This window comes from Protobothrops mucrosquamatus, unplaced genomic scaffold (assembly GCF_001527695.2).
Source record: "Protobothrops mucrosquamatus isolate PMUCROS unplaced genomic scaffold, P.Mucros_1.0 scaffold45, whole genome shotgun sequence".
Lineage (NCBI taxonomy): Eukaryota > Metazoa > Chordata > Lepidosauria > Squamata > Viperidae > Protobothrops > Protobothrops mucrosquamatus.
In genome coordinates this window covers 459,881-475,477 of record NW_015386427.1, presented here as the reverse complement: position 1 = coordinate 475,477, position 15,597 = coordinate 459,881, and the positions used below count along the sequence as shown (strand labels likewise).

Sequence of the window (15,597 nt, the reverse complement as noted above, 5' to 3'; positions counted from 1 at the left end):
GTCTAGTTTAATGAAGAGAAGGACGAGGGGGGACATGATAGCAGTGTTCCAATATCTCAGGGGTTGCCATAAAGAAGAGGGAGTCAAGCTATTTTCCAAAGCACCTGGAGGCAGGACAAGAAGCAACGGGTGGAAACTAATCAAGGAGAGAAGCAACCTAGAACTAAGGAGAAACTTCCTGACAGTGAGAACAATTAACAAGTGGAACAACCTGCCTCCAGAAGTGGTGAATGCTCCAACCCTGGAAGTTTTTAAGAAGAGACTGGACAGCCATTTGTCCGAAATGGTATAGGGTTTCCTGCCTGAGCAGGGGGTTGGACTAGATGACCTTCAAGGTCCCTTCCAACTTTACTATTATTATTATTATTATAAGTAAAAAAAGCAAACCAATCAGAAGGCTGCTATTCCATACTTTTATTAAGAAAATTATATGGACATCTCCCTGGGGACACAGGAGTTGAGCTCAAATTAAAGGAGTCTTTAAGTATTAACAGTAAAATAAATTGTATTGTTTATTCTATAGGTAAGCTTGAAGAAAAAAAGCTTGTATCTATAAATAATCATTATTGTATGAACACAGGGATATTTAATGTCCCTCTAAGCTCTCTTAGTGGAATAAAGAAATTGCATATATGAAATCCTACAAGTAGAATTTCCATTTTATGAAATTTCCTTCAAAATAAACGACTATTACAGTGATAATCTTTTATTCAAGTTCTTTGTTGTTTTTTCAGTAAAAATAACCAAAATCCTGTAAAATAGCTGTTTTGAACTACAGAGAATCTTGAGAAACTTTTTGAATAGCTGACAAAAAGTAATGTAGTGTCACAGTGGGAGTTACAAGCTAAGTAAAATTATATTTAAATTAGTCAGCTGAACCTAATAAAACTTCTAGTTTTGTTTAGTTAAAACATTTTAATCTCTTTTAATCTATTTTACTCTCACACATAAATCATATTGGCTCATGCTATGTTCAATAACAACATACTGGGAATTTGCTGGATCCTGTGGAGAACCACAAATGCATCTGACAGCCCCACTTTAACAGGATGATTAGTTGAACTTATCTGGGACACTGAGACAGGAATCTGCCAAAAAAGGGGGAAAAGAGATAGTTTTTCAGTCAATCTATTTTTGATAGTAGCTATTTATCACTAACATGACATATTATAAAATGTAATCAAATGCTGAACAAGGTTGCACATGGTAACCCGATCTTCCTTAGCTTTATGTAGAGTAAAAGGAAAGAAGGGGAAGAACATTTTTAGTGTTGTAAAATTGTATTAATGTAACCTTACAACAAAACCATAGCTAGTATTCATATTTGTGCTTGTCTGGGTACTGGGAGTACTAATATTAGGCTCTTTTTCCTGTCTCCCAAGGTCATTTCCGCATACCATTTCATCTTTCTTTTCTTGCTACTGGGGTCTGCTTTTGTCAGAAATGGAGTTAATTTATAGCTGCTCTCCACAGATTTTCTATACAGCATTAAACTGACCTTTCAAAAAAGAGTACATTCATTTGGAGATGAAATAAAATGCAATAAACAAGTACACAATGAGATGTGACTTGAATCTAATATTTAAAGTTATGGCAGACCTGCTCACCAATTTCATGTAAGTACCTCAGCAATTATGTTTTCAAGTCTGTCATCCACAGATTTCATTGTCAGATCGCTCTAGGAACAAAGCTCACAAAAACTTGAAATATAACAAACATTTTTCTCAAACAATTTGCTTATTGTGTAAACAGCTTTTTTTCTAATGCTGTTCTGTGAGCACTACTAGAATTCTGCACAGAGAGCCACAGAGAAAGTAAATATGATGGGAAACGAATTCCATTTCTGTTACTGAATATTTTATAGAAATTCTATTAATTCTGGGAAACAGCAAAACTATAACCTATTTGGACTCTCTAAATTAAGGGGGACAATGGTCTTTGCATTTTAAACATCCAAGAAAAGGCTGGTTTTGAAGTAATTTGCTTTTCAAGATTTTTTTTATAATATATTTTATTAATTTTTTAACATGGTCACCTTAATATTTGGTAAACAGTGTGTTGTCTGGGTTTACACTTAAAAAACATTCGCTAACAATTGGTGTCTATGATCTAAAATCCACATAATAGCTTTATTTGATTTCCTCTTCTTCCCATAATGTTCTCTTTTACCAACCTTAAGTTAATACAATTCTTATTGTTTTGATAGATAACAACTGAATATAAATTATTTTCTAATATTTCTGCAAATAATAATCACATCAATATAATATTTCTTTTCTATCTAGTCATTCTGTTTGCCTCATCATAGATCCCGTTTACAGTTCTTGTTTACATTTGTTTTTTCCACAATATTCAAGACATTCTTACTGGTTAAGATTTTCTCAAAGTTAATTACATTTAGATATTTGATACTATTTTTCTCATGTAAACCATCCCATAACTTTTACTTTACTTAAGGAATAAATAAGACTAAAAAAAGAGAAAAAAAGAACAAGAGTAAAGAAGGATAAAAAGATAGTATACTACTGAAAGTCCAGGTTTCCCGTAAGCTAATATATATTTCCAAAGATTTTCCATTCTTTTTACCATAATTAAAATATATTTAATTTTTAAATATTCCATTTAATAAATCTAGTCATCTGGTCTTTTAACTCTTATTCAATTTTTTTTCAATCCATTGTAATTTTCTTAAAATCAATCACATTTAAATATCTAAAATATGTCCTTATATATAAGCCATTCTAACTCTTTTATATTATTCATATCAAGAAATAAGATAAGAAAAGAGAAGAAAGAGAGTACTATGCTATTTGAGGGACTCCTCCCTCTTAAAGTAAAATTCATATCCAAAATCTTTCTATTACTTTAACCATATTCAAACAGGTCTTTCTTTTTTAAATATTCTCTCTGATAAGTCCCATCATCTATTTTCTTAATTTTCATTTTGGCCTTTTTCTTTTGCCCAATATCTTTAATCAATATATTCTGCTGAATCAAAGAGTCTTTCCATATTCTTGTAGGTGTCACTGTAGATATAAAAAATAAGTGAAATACAATATCTTTGTAAGAGGCATTTGCTCTTTCATGTTTGTTGAAAATCTTTTTCTTTCTTTTTCTCTCTGTATCTCTTATCATTTTTGTCTCTCCAGTTCTAGTGGTGTTCCTGATGTCTCTATAATCCATTTTGACCAGTCTTTTTTCTTATCCTCAAATTTGTCTTGTGGTCTTAAAGTATAAGTTACCTTTTCCAAAACCAATATTTCTTGTAAATTTTTTCCACTTGGGTTAAATCATACTTCTTTGTTGTGTTAAGTTCCATCTTTGAGTCTCCATCCTCGAATTTGTGTTCAGTTATCTGTTTTATCTGCTCCTTCTCTATTGTTATTTCCTGGGATTTTTGTTGTTGTAACGTTAAATTGGAGATTAATTGGTTTATGTTTTCAAAGTTATTTTGGATTTATTTGTGGTTTGAAGTCATTGTTGTTTGAATTAGTTGCAGCATCTCATATGTCTCCTCTTGAAAGATATTTATTTTTTGTTGATAAGTTCTTTCTGCAAGTCTCTAATTTTCCATAGTGGTCAAGAATAGAGATTTTCTTTTCTCTGCAAATAGCTTAAGAGTCACAGTTTAGTAGATATTTATAATCCAAAATGATTCAAAAAGGTTTCCTGAATTTTATAATCCTCTCTTTGTCTGCTACCCAAATTGTTTTCTTTTTTTGTCACAGCTGTTCTCTATTGTTATAGCTTTGAAGGTCATAAGTACAGATTAGTTTTTTTCCAGATTTTGCCAAGTCCTGTATAAAAGCCATAGCTGTCATAGTCTTTATCCACCACTAGATGTCAGCACCAGTTTATTTTTCAAATGATCAAAATAGAAAATTGCCTTTAAATGAGAATCTTAACCGTTCAACAATTCCAAACTTATCCAAATTTAGGTTTTATATTCATTTCATTCCATAAAAGGTTTAATTTGCCACTTCCGTTAGTAAAAGGGTGGGGCAAAAAAAAAAACCTCCTTCACATTTGGAGGTTTTTTGATTCTTGGGAATTTTTTTCCCAAGAAAAGTTAATAAGTAGGATAGAGAAAATCGATGATCTTACCCAGATTCAAATGTGCTGTTAACAATCAGTTTAAAATAGTGCTTTTTGACTTGGTTGCTTGTAGCTTGGGCTAGACTCTGAAGTTAGGCTAGCCTTTCTCCTGTTGGTTTCTGGAAGACTTCTCCTGTACTGATTGGACCGCCATCTCTCCGTGGTCCGCAGGACTTCCTTCCTTCCTTCTTTGGCACCTCTTCGGGGTGGCTTCTGGCCCATTTAGAGTCCTCTAACAGAAGAAATTCAGCCAAAAGGTACGGAGCTCCAAAATCCCTTGGCTGCTGCACTACTGCGCAAGACCAAAAGTCTGCTTTTCAAGATTCTTTTAATTTTGGAGCAAACAGCAGAAAGGTTTCTAAGGGTTAGGGTTTCTAAATTATACTAATGTTCAGCAATACAACTGTTTCTGTATTTCTTTTCTAATCAAATTAATAATAGTCCAGTAGTAAGTTTGTTCCCTACATTTTTGTAAATTGGCTTAGTGTGAAAGCTGTTAGCTGCTCTTTAAGGCAGCAATGAAACCATCAGCCATTTTAAAAGCTATTTGTTGAATTTTCAGAATTTGTTGGAGCAAAAGGTTGGAGTTGGGGGACAGGGCAGAAACGGAAACTAGACTTGAAGCAGAGAGCAAAGAATATTTTCCGTTTTATAAGGTAGACACAAAACAAAAAATTATAATGTTGACTTGTAGGATTAAATGGCCCAATTTCACTATTAGTTGATATAATTTAATGTAGTTGATGTAAGATTACAGAAGATTATAGAGGAAGTACATTCACATATCCCTACAACTTATTTATAATTATTAGGATTATACTTTGGACTCATATGGAGAATGAAAACTTCTCAATGAAAGCTTCTAGTCATAGGGTGAATCTAAGTAACCTTTGTCACTTGTTCATTAACGTAACAAACAACATAACAATAATAGAGTTGGAAGGGACCTTTGAGGTCGTCTAGTCCAACCCCCTGCTCAGGCAGGAAACCCTATACCATTTCAGACAAATAGTTGTCCAGTCTTTTCTTAAAAAGGTCCACTATTGGAGCATTCACCGCTTCTGGAGGCAGGTTGTTCCACTGATTAATTGTTCTAACTGTCAGGAAATTTCTCCTTAGTTCTAGGTTGCTTCTCTTTCCATCCGTTGCTTCTTGTCCTGCCTTTAAGTGCTTTGGAGAATAGCTTGACTCCCTCTTCTTTGTGGCAAACCCTGAGATATTGGAACACTGCTATCATGTCCCCCCTAGTCCTTCTCTTCATTAAACTAGACATACCCAATTCCAGCAACAGTTCTTTATATGTTTTCGCCTCCAGTCTCCTAATCATCTTTGTTTTTCTTCTCTGTATTCTTTCTAGAGTTTCAACATCTTTTTTACTTCGTGGTGACCAAAACTGGATGCAGTATTCTATGTGTGGCCTTACCAAGGCATTATAAAGTGATATTAACACTTCACATAATCTTGATTCTATCCCTCTCGTAATGCAGCCTAGAATTGTGTTGGCTTTTTTGGCAGCTGCAGCACACTGCTGGCTCATATTTAAGTGATTGTCCACTAGGACTCCGAGATTCCTCTCATAGTTACTACTATTGAGCAAGGTACCACCTATACTATACCTGTGCATTTGGTTTTTCTTGCCTAAATATAGAACCTTACTTTTTTTACCACTGAATTTCATTTTGTTAGATAGCATCCAATGTTCAAGTCTGTCAAGATCTTTCTGTATCTTAAGCCTGTCTTCTGGAGTGTTGGCTACTCCTGCCAGCTTGGTGTCGTCTGAAAATTTGATGAGTTCCCCATCTATTCTCTCATCCAAATCATTGATGAAGATGTTGAAGAGCACTGGTCCCAGAACAGAGCCCTGGGGCACTCCACTACATATTCCCTACATGTAGATGCAGTTCCATTGAGGACCACACGTTGAGTACGGCCGGTCAGCCAGCTATGAATCCATCTGGTGGTGATACTGTCTAACCCACATTTTTCTAACTTATTAAACTGAGCAGGTAAATAGGATGTAACATGAAAGATTGCTATGAATTTCTTTAAGGGGAAGAACTATTTGTTTAACTATTTTAAAGGGCAGGGTTGGCTTAAAAGCATGATTTAAAAAAATAAATAAAGGGGAAATGGTCTAGCCCTCGATCTTCTTTAGGGATTTAACCACCAAGGAAGTTAGACTGCTTGACAGATGATTCTTCCATTAAAAAAAACCCAGGACAATCATAGATAGTTTTGACTATTTCATGCTTAAATAAATGTAGAATGTCAACTCCCGAGCAAAGTCTCTTCCACCAAATTGAACCAAAAGGAAAAAAATGTGGAATATTTCTATTTGACACTATATATTTCCTGACTTGTTTAAGTGAGAACTGATTTATATTAATAAGAGTCATCAAATCAGAATATCAGACCTAGTGTTTCAATATAATTCTTTATCCCTATTTATATCTCTACTGATTTCATTTATTTATTTTTGTCTTCCAGGATCACTGAAAAAAATCTACTACTATTGTTGTAAACTCCAGAGAGCAGAAGTGAATACCAAAGATGTTTTCTTCCTTCCCTAACATAAAAATTCCACGTTTACCTTTTAAAGCTTTATATTAACTATCATCAAATTCATTTAACCTATTTGCAACCAAAAGGAAAGGATGAGGAGACGTGAAGCTCACTGTGGCACATTAGTTTTTCTGATGCTTGTGATGATACTTTCATTTTATTTTCCTTGTCAGGAATAAAATCCATAGTTGTTTCATCCAGTAAAAATCTCCCTGTGCAGAACCAGGTATATTTTAATAAATGAGATGAGATGATGCAATGTGTTTCAAGAGTGAATTACAAGCAACTGCCAAATGATAAGTCATCAGAGCTGGATGAATCAAGGCAGAAACAAAAAGTATGGAACATTCTAATGTAATGTTACATTGTCATCTCAACGGTCCCACATTCTCTAATTTTCAAAGCATCTGCTGTTTGATACGCACATGAATAGAAGATTAGGCAATAGAGCCAGACGAAGCATGTGTATTAAGACTCATCACCAATTGCTACTTTTGACCTCTGATGTCTAAAATCAATAGTGGACAATCTGATGTTTTCTAGATGTTGATCATCTACAGCTCCCAGTATAAATTTACAAATGCTCATTAGGGATGCTGGTACTTGTAATTCAGCAACAACAGGATGAGCACAGGTCATACATCTCTGTTGCAATAGTTATGCTTAACATACAAAAGAGACTTTATTTTCCACTACATCTCACAGCACTCTCTTCCTTGTACAGAAACCAAGTCTTTCTATTTTATAATAGTATCCCACTGTAAATCCTAGATCCTAGAAACTAAAAGACTAATGAACTAGGATTTTTCCCATGTGAACATTTTTATTTGATCTTGTATTGATATTTATTACCTGCTATCATCCTGAAGTGAAATAATTCATTACCTGATAAGACTCACCTCTTTATAGCCAAAAATTATACGGCCATCATTGAGAAGAGTTGCCTGAAAAGTGAAACTGCCCAGATTGTAGTTATCTTGTAGATGTACATGATCCCATTGAACAACTAGTGCAGTGCCTGTCAAGTTGGGAAAAGGAGACAAAAACACTGGAGGAAAGTATATGATTGCAATTTAATAAATTAATTCAACTTCCTTGATTTTGATACTCTACAAAATTATCTGAACATCTAGAATCTATTGTCAATGTAAGCCATAGCATACTATATCTGACATTAAGGAAGACAATACCATATTACTACAACTCAATTATCTTTTAAAACAGACATTATACTAGAAATGTTAGTGTAATTACAACCTTTTATAAACTAAGGAACAAAATAAAGAGATGTAAAATTTGGGGATTATTGAACCATTTTCTAAATAATTTATGAAAAAAATCAATTTCCAGTGACCTTCTAGAAACATTTTTTTCTGTATAACAAAAGATTACGGGCACTGTCAATTGAATCACTGTCAAAAGAGTCATAGTACTAACAATCACTTCTCTGAAAATACAGTAAGCTCAAAGGACATGGAATTTGTACATTCAATATGATAAGAAACAATTGCATTCTAATTAGATTTGTACATCACATTTTCTTTAGACTCCCTCTAAGTATGTGTATATATTTCATAGCTCACAAGGATCTACAGAATTCTTTTTCATGTAGAGACGATATAGCTGTCTTGAAAAAGGAGCCCCGGTGGTACAGTGATTAGAATGCAGTATTGCAGGTAAACTCCGCACATAGCCTGGAGTTTGATTCTGATGAACTCAAGGTTGATTCAGCCTTCCAGCCTTCTGACATCAGTAAAATGAGGATCCAGATTGTTGAAGGCAATATGTTGACACCCAGAAAGTGCTGTAAAACACTATGGGCAGCATCTAAATCTAAGTGCTATTGTTATTTGAGGCTCTGATTCTCCAGAAATATTTAATGCATATTGTAAATCTGTGGGCTCCATGTATCTACTAGGTCTAATACCAATTACATACTTATCCATTTGTCAATGTAGTTTTCAAATTTCTTTAAACACAATTCATGATAATATTTCTGCATCTATTAGCATTTAAATTTCATAAATGCTACTGCAAGATAAAACTGTAGTGTTTACGGAACAAATATTATACAGTTTGGATTAGAAATACCAACTACAGGGAGCTATCTGACTAACAATCTATTAGTCTTAGAAATGTAAGGTATGGTACCAAGGTATCAACTTCTATTATTGAAGAATAATTGTCACTTGACTCATGCTTCTCTAGAAGTGCCCAGCTTGATGGTAACAGGCAGCTGATGTTGAAAAGCAAATAGGATCTACCTGGCTAATGCCTGGAGGAGAGACTACAGAAAATCTCAGACTGGCTGGCTTGGCTGGAAAATCAGAAAAAAAATATCTGGAAGAAGATGATGGTAAACTGTTGCCAACAAAGTAACATGGGCGCATCTATTAAGTCCAGAAATAGAGCTCAGTTTTCATTCAGCCAAATGTAATTTGCTTGGATTACTTCTGAAAGCCTGTCCCTTGGTCTGACTATAGAAACTGGAATCAAATCAAAATATGAAGTGCTACAAGGTCTTTGTTTCTGGTGTACATGAAACTCTGTGAAAACTACAGGTATTTATTTCTCCAAGAACCCAGAAATATTATGTGGGTATTTAGGAGTGCAATACATATAGATATAAATGGATGTTGACTTCTGCTTTTAATTATTTCAGGGTTGATTGTTTTATGATTTTATTTGTGGTTGAAGTTTTGCAACTGATCTTTTTAATTAATTCATTGATTTAATTTCTAGATTGCTTAATTTCAAAACATCTCTGAGGCTTTACAAGTTAAAATAATCAATATTATATAAAACCACAACCTATCTCTAAGGGACAATATAATCTCTGGCCACATGAGATATAATGTGGCTTCTCCTAGTAGTTTAACCTAAGCCCTGGAGAAAAAAATAAACATTTTTAAAGATTAATTAAAGTTGAGCAAGATGTATAGAAGTATGTAACTATAAATTAAGTAGAAGCTATACTATACTTTACTATATTATAATACACACACACACACTATACACAATATACTATTATACTGTATGTGTACTGTGAATGCTTTATTGTTATGATTGTAACTTGCAGGGAATCTCTTTGCTGCAGTGATCAAAGACTAACAAAATTATGTGTTCTCTCCAGGCTAAAAGGTAGATAAATCTATTATTTTTTCAGAACTCAAGCTGTTCAAGTTAAATCAGCAATAATTCTACTGAATGTGAATGCTGTAAGTGATTGCAATGCTTGTTCTTCTAAATCTAAATAAAAACATCCAAATTCAATCTGTATCTCAGATTAACAAGAAGTTTACATGAGTGGAAAAGCTGGAATAGGTTCAGAAGACAGCAAGTAGAATGATGTAGGAGGTAAAAACCAAGCCTTATGGAATGATTAACGAGCTGAGCATGGTTAGCTTATAAAAGAGAAAACTAAGAGGAGTTAGATAGCTATCCACCAATATCTAAATGACAGTCAGAGGCATTGAGGAAGATGTTTTCCCTGTTGAAAACAGGATAAAGATCAATAGGTCAGAATTAAAAATCTGAATGTGAGAAGGAGAGTTGTAAAGAAGATGAGCATCGTGCATAGAGAGGTGGTAGATTTCCTTTTTGCAAAAAAATTTGAGTTGGCAGGATGGCAGCTGCCGGGAATACCTTACAGTAATGGCTTCTGGTAAGTGAACGGTGAACTGGACTAAATGATTTACAATATTCCTTCACAATTTTATGTTTTGTAAATCTATGACAGAGTGGATGGCTTAATTAACTCAAATATGTATATTCTTTGTATAGTTCCAGCAACAAAATTAGATTTTGTTTTTGCATCTTACAATTTTATGTCAGATATTGATCTTTGAGAGCTGTAAATAAAGGCAGGATTATTAAAATATACAGTACTGACACTTCAATTATCTTTATGAAGTTTATTAACCTCTTTGTTTCTATAATATACCCTATGTTTCTATAAAATATGACAAAGAAAAAATGTTTTTACTTCATTAATGGATATTTACAATGCAGATGGTACTAAAAAGAAAACATCATGATCTGCTTTTTTAACAATGCTGACAAAATGTATTACATTTTTAAGAGCTAAATATTATGATCAACCGCAGTGTGTAATTTCCTACAAAGGGAAACAAACAGCAGCTAAAATAAAAGTAATCTGAACAAAAATATTCATGCTTACCATTGTCAAAGTATCTTACAGTAGAATTTCTCGAAACACTTGGGTCAAAATTGGCCATCAAGGGTGCAATATACTGTGTTGCTGTTAACATCTGATGCACAACTTCTCCTGTGTAAATAAACCCTGTAAAAAGGGAACAAATAGCAAAATCACATCACTTGTCATTAAAAAGATAATACATGCTAGTCTTAATTAGAGGCTGCCAGAGTGTCAAAGAACTTCACCTGGAAAATTATCTTCAGTTTTTATGAATGAATCTGAGTTGCTAAAGAACATCAGAAGTTCGGTAATGGAAAGAATAAATAGAAAAGCAAAAAGAAGGGTCAATCTCAATAGGAAAAAAAATCAACTTCAAAGATTAGTAAAGTTTTAGGGGAGGGTTTGTGAACATCAACCACTTTGAAAAGAAGGAAAAAGTGAAACAGTTACAAGGGTCTTCTGGATTCACAAGTTTGATTGCCACTTACTATGTGAAAACAACCATGAATATTGTGGCATTTTAAAGATTACCAACTTTTGCGAACTATAGTTATGCACTCTCATGGGTATATGTATTGCACATGGATTCACAGCAGTGAAATTGTAGAGAAAATAAATCCAGTGGTGTACAGACTGGGATAATTACTTTAAACCTTAATTATTTCAGTAGCTATTCACAAACCATATATAGATTTTCCCCATGTAGATTTTCTGTTTTAAAAACTTTTTTAAAATGAGGAATTTGTGTTATATTTTAAGTGACTGTATTCTACCTAGAGAGTTCTTATTATTGGACTATCTCCCTCTCATTCACTTTCTCTCTCATACACACTTTTAAGTGGTGCTGAATTCAGTTAGAGACACCAGGCTACAAAAAGGCCAATTTTATACTGCAGGTTTCCCAATCTGTTGCTATTATTTTGACTCATGTCAGATTGTGTAATTTCTTTCTAAAGCAACCACATTCAATGGATACCTTCCAGATGTGTTGGACTGTAATTCACATTATTCCCAAATGATGCAATTTATAGGCAATGCTGCAAACTGTATCCACCAAGCAATAGGCAAACTATAATTTCATTTTTAAATTATATTTCTTAGTAAATATCAATGGATGATTTTAACCTTTTTCTTGAAGAGAGAAAATATTAATTACAATATCATTGTTTCTAGGATCCAATGACAACTCCAATCGATAAAAGCTGGAAAGCCACACAAATTAATCAGATTTAAATGAACACATATTTATTTAATCTATTTGTATGTCACCTCAATCACAAAAGTAACTGTAGAATTTTTCTTGATGTATTGAACATTTTATCATTCCCACTTACACACTGAATCAACCACAAAAGTCAACTAAGCAGATTCTTGAATAGATTTCCACAGACATTTGGCAAAAACTAGTTTATATTGTCTAAGATCCAGTTTTCCAATAGTTCTTGCTCTTAGTTGATGCTACAGGACCCTGTGAAAGTGTTCCAAACCTACAGTTTCCTAAAGTATTTTTTGAAACAAGCACATACTAGCTGTGAATCATAGGAGCTGAAATTCAACATTCTAAAAAGAAATACTTGGAGAAAGCTGGTCTTATAGCTCAAAACATATGGCACAATGTTCTAAATTACTGGAATCAATTAATGTAATTGCTAAATTACTAAAGGAGATTAAAAATTGCAATATAGTTTGCAGAATAAGACTAGGGAATTTAAAAACAAGCATATCAATGACTTGTGCTGCTGCTGATATAAGTGCTTTTGTTATAAATGTTCCATGACTTAAATATATCCCCATATTACTCAGTCCATTAGTAATATGATTGGTACACTCAAATAATGAAGTGTATTATTTATATTTTACAATAGCACTCACCTAATTGCACTCTGTGATACTGTTTGTCAAAATGTGGAAATTCTACTTCTGAAATGACACAGGTATTTATGGATGCTTTCAAGCTGTGAGGAATATCCATAGTAGACTGAATTTTGCTCAGACCCTTATCAATTTCTTCTCTCACAGTTTTAGATGCCATATTTTTTAATTCAGGTTTCCTCCTTCATATTGATATACAATCTTTAGTGATGTAGATTCCAATTCACTTGCAGGGAAGGGAGATAATTCATGGATTGCACAAGTCCCTCAGCTTTAAGATTATTGGGACCAATTTTCTCACACTGTGTAATATCTATCGTTTTGATGCTCATTCCCATATTAAAATCACCTTCATTTTAAGTGTATGCCTACTACAATATATTTATAGCTATTACTGAGCACTAGAATTGCATCTATGTCATAATAAATGTTAGACTTTGAAGTATAATAAGATATTTTCTGGATTTTTCCCTTCCCCCAACATTGTGCCTTAAAGTATAAGATCCTTTTGATTTATTTCAAGCTTTATAGATTCCTGAGCACAGGATGAAGAAACCTGACTGGGGAGGATCTACTTTTTATTATTTCAGTATTAACCTACAGTCCAATTACAAAAGCCTAAGAATGCAATAGTGTAAAATATATTGTAGTAGACATACACTTAAAATGGAGTGAGCATCAAAATGACAGATGTTATTCAATGTGAGCAAATTGGTGCCAAAAATTCTAATTGTTTATACAAACAAATGGGATCAGAGCTAACAGTGACAGATAAGTAAAGAGATCTTGAAATAATGGTAAAGAGTTTGGTCAATGTATTGACACAATGTACATCTGCTATAAAAAGGTTCAACAGCATGTTAAAGATAATAAGAAAAGTATTGAAAATAGAGATACCAACATCATAATGCCCTTATATAAATCAGTGGTGTGAGTGCATGTAGCATGTTGTGTGCAGTTCTGATTGCTGTACCTTGAAATGGATGTGGAGAACTAGATAAGGATCAGAGGAGCCAACTAAGTTGAGCAAGCAGCTGAAGCAGCTTCTCTAAGAAGAAAGGTTGTGATATTTGGGACATTTTAGACTAGAGAAGAAGTAAAAGAGAAGGAATGGGAACGAAGCATATAAAATTACGTATGATGAAGACAAAGAGAAGCTATTTTTCCCTTCCCAAATATTAGAATCAGAAGTCATCTAATGAAATTAAATTCTATAAGACAAAAGGATTTTTATACAACATGCAATTCAAGTCTGGAATTCATTACCACTAGATGCCTATGGAACTATCACTAGATTTGGTGCTGGCTATCAAGTCAACTGACTTCAAAAAAGGGTTGGCGCAATTCACTGAAGTCATGAGGATCAATGGCTATTAGCTTTGATAGCAATGCAACTGCTTATGAAGACCATCTTCTGGAAGACTAGTATAGTTAGTTGCTACTGTGAGTACAGAACCGATGGGAAATTATTCAACCTGCACAGACTCCAGGCTGTCACCAAGGTAAAGGAGACTGTGCTACGAGATCTTCTGCCCTTAATGCAGGATCGGAGCAGGAAATGCAAGCCAGCATGGACAAATTCGCAGCTGCTTGTGACAACTTTGGCTTCATCAACACAAAGAAAACTGAAGTGATGTACCAGCCAGCTCCAAAAGCCCAATACCAAGAGCCTACCATCACAGTGAAGGGACAAAAACTGCAAGCAGTGGACCAATTTACGTATCTTGGTAGTACCCTCTCCCGCGCAGTGACAATTGACATCTGTAGAATTGCCAAGGCAAGTTCTGCATTTGGCAGACTGCGAACTAACGTGTGGGATCGTCGTGGAATAAGCCTTGCTACTAAGCTTAAAGTTTACCAGGCAGCAGTGCTAACTACCCTGATGTATGCTAGTGAGACCTGGACAGTGTACAGGAGGCACGTTAGGCAACTGAATTACTTCCACATGACTTGCCTTCATAGAATTCTGAGGATCCGGTGGCAGGATAAGATACCAGATACAGATATCCTCTCCAGAGCAGGCCTATCATCAGTTTACACTCTATTGATGAAAGCCCAGATGCGCTGGGCAGGCCATGTTGTAAGGATGCCAGACCATCGCATCCCTAAACAGCTCTTCTATGGTGAGCTGTCTCAAGGAAAGCGATCGCACAGGGGACAAAAGAAGCGATACAAAGACACGCTGAAAGCATCTCTCAAGTCCCTGGATATCGACACCATCTCTTGGGAATTTTTGGCGCATGATCGACTGACATGGCGAACCCTGGTTTACCAGGGTTGCCAGACATACGAACACAGAAGGACAATCTTGGCACAAGAGAAGCAAGCACTCCGTAAAGCCAGAGCTGCAAATGCTGAAGCAACAGTGTCCACATTTCTCTGTTCAGTATGTGGCAGAACATTCCGTGCTAACATCGGTCTCATTAGCCATCTACGGACACACCGTTGATGGCCCACAATCCACAAGATGTCAAGGTCTTCATCGAAAATCGATGGACGAACAACAACTGTGAGAACAGACTGTTGGGATAGATGGGCAAAGGATTTATTTATTATTTATTTATTTATTTGTTCCCATTTATACCCCGCCCTTCTCCCGAGGGACTCAGGGCGGCTTACAGGTAAATAAAAACAGTACAATACAATAAATATCTAAAAACCAAATTAAAATATATATTAAATGACCTGTATTAGATTTAAAATTATAAAGTCCCTTTAAAATCCCTATAAAATCCCCCCCTAGGCCAATCCCGCTTGATGGAAAAGCCATGTCTTGAGGGCACGGCGGAAGGAGGGGAGATCCGGAATAATCCGGATCTCTGGGGGGAGTTCATTCCACAGGGTGGGGGCTCCCACAGAGAAGGCCCTCCCCCTGGGGGTCGCCAGCCGACACTGTTTGGCCGACGGCA

At 34.8% G+C, this 15,597-nt stretch overlaps 1 protein-coding gene across 1 annotated transcript in view; it reads right to left on the bottom strand.

Moving 5' to 3' along the window:
- PLXDC2 (plexin domain containing 2) overlaps window positions 1–15,597 on the bottom strand; it is a 230,797-nt gene that overhangs the window by 35,579 nt on the left and 179,621 nt on the right. Inside the window, exons 5-7 of the mRNA XM_015811554.2 lie at window positions 10,838–10,960; window positions 7,557–7,675; window positions 989–1,088 (exon numbers count right to left, since the gene is read on the bottom strand). Coding sequence (XP_015667040.2) covers window positions 989–1,088; window positions 7,557–7,675; window positions 10,838–10,960 — 342 coding nt within the window. The remainder of the gene's footprint in view (window positions 1–988; window positions 1,089–7,556; window positions 7,676–10,837; window positions 10,961–15,597) is intronic.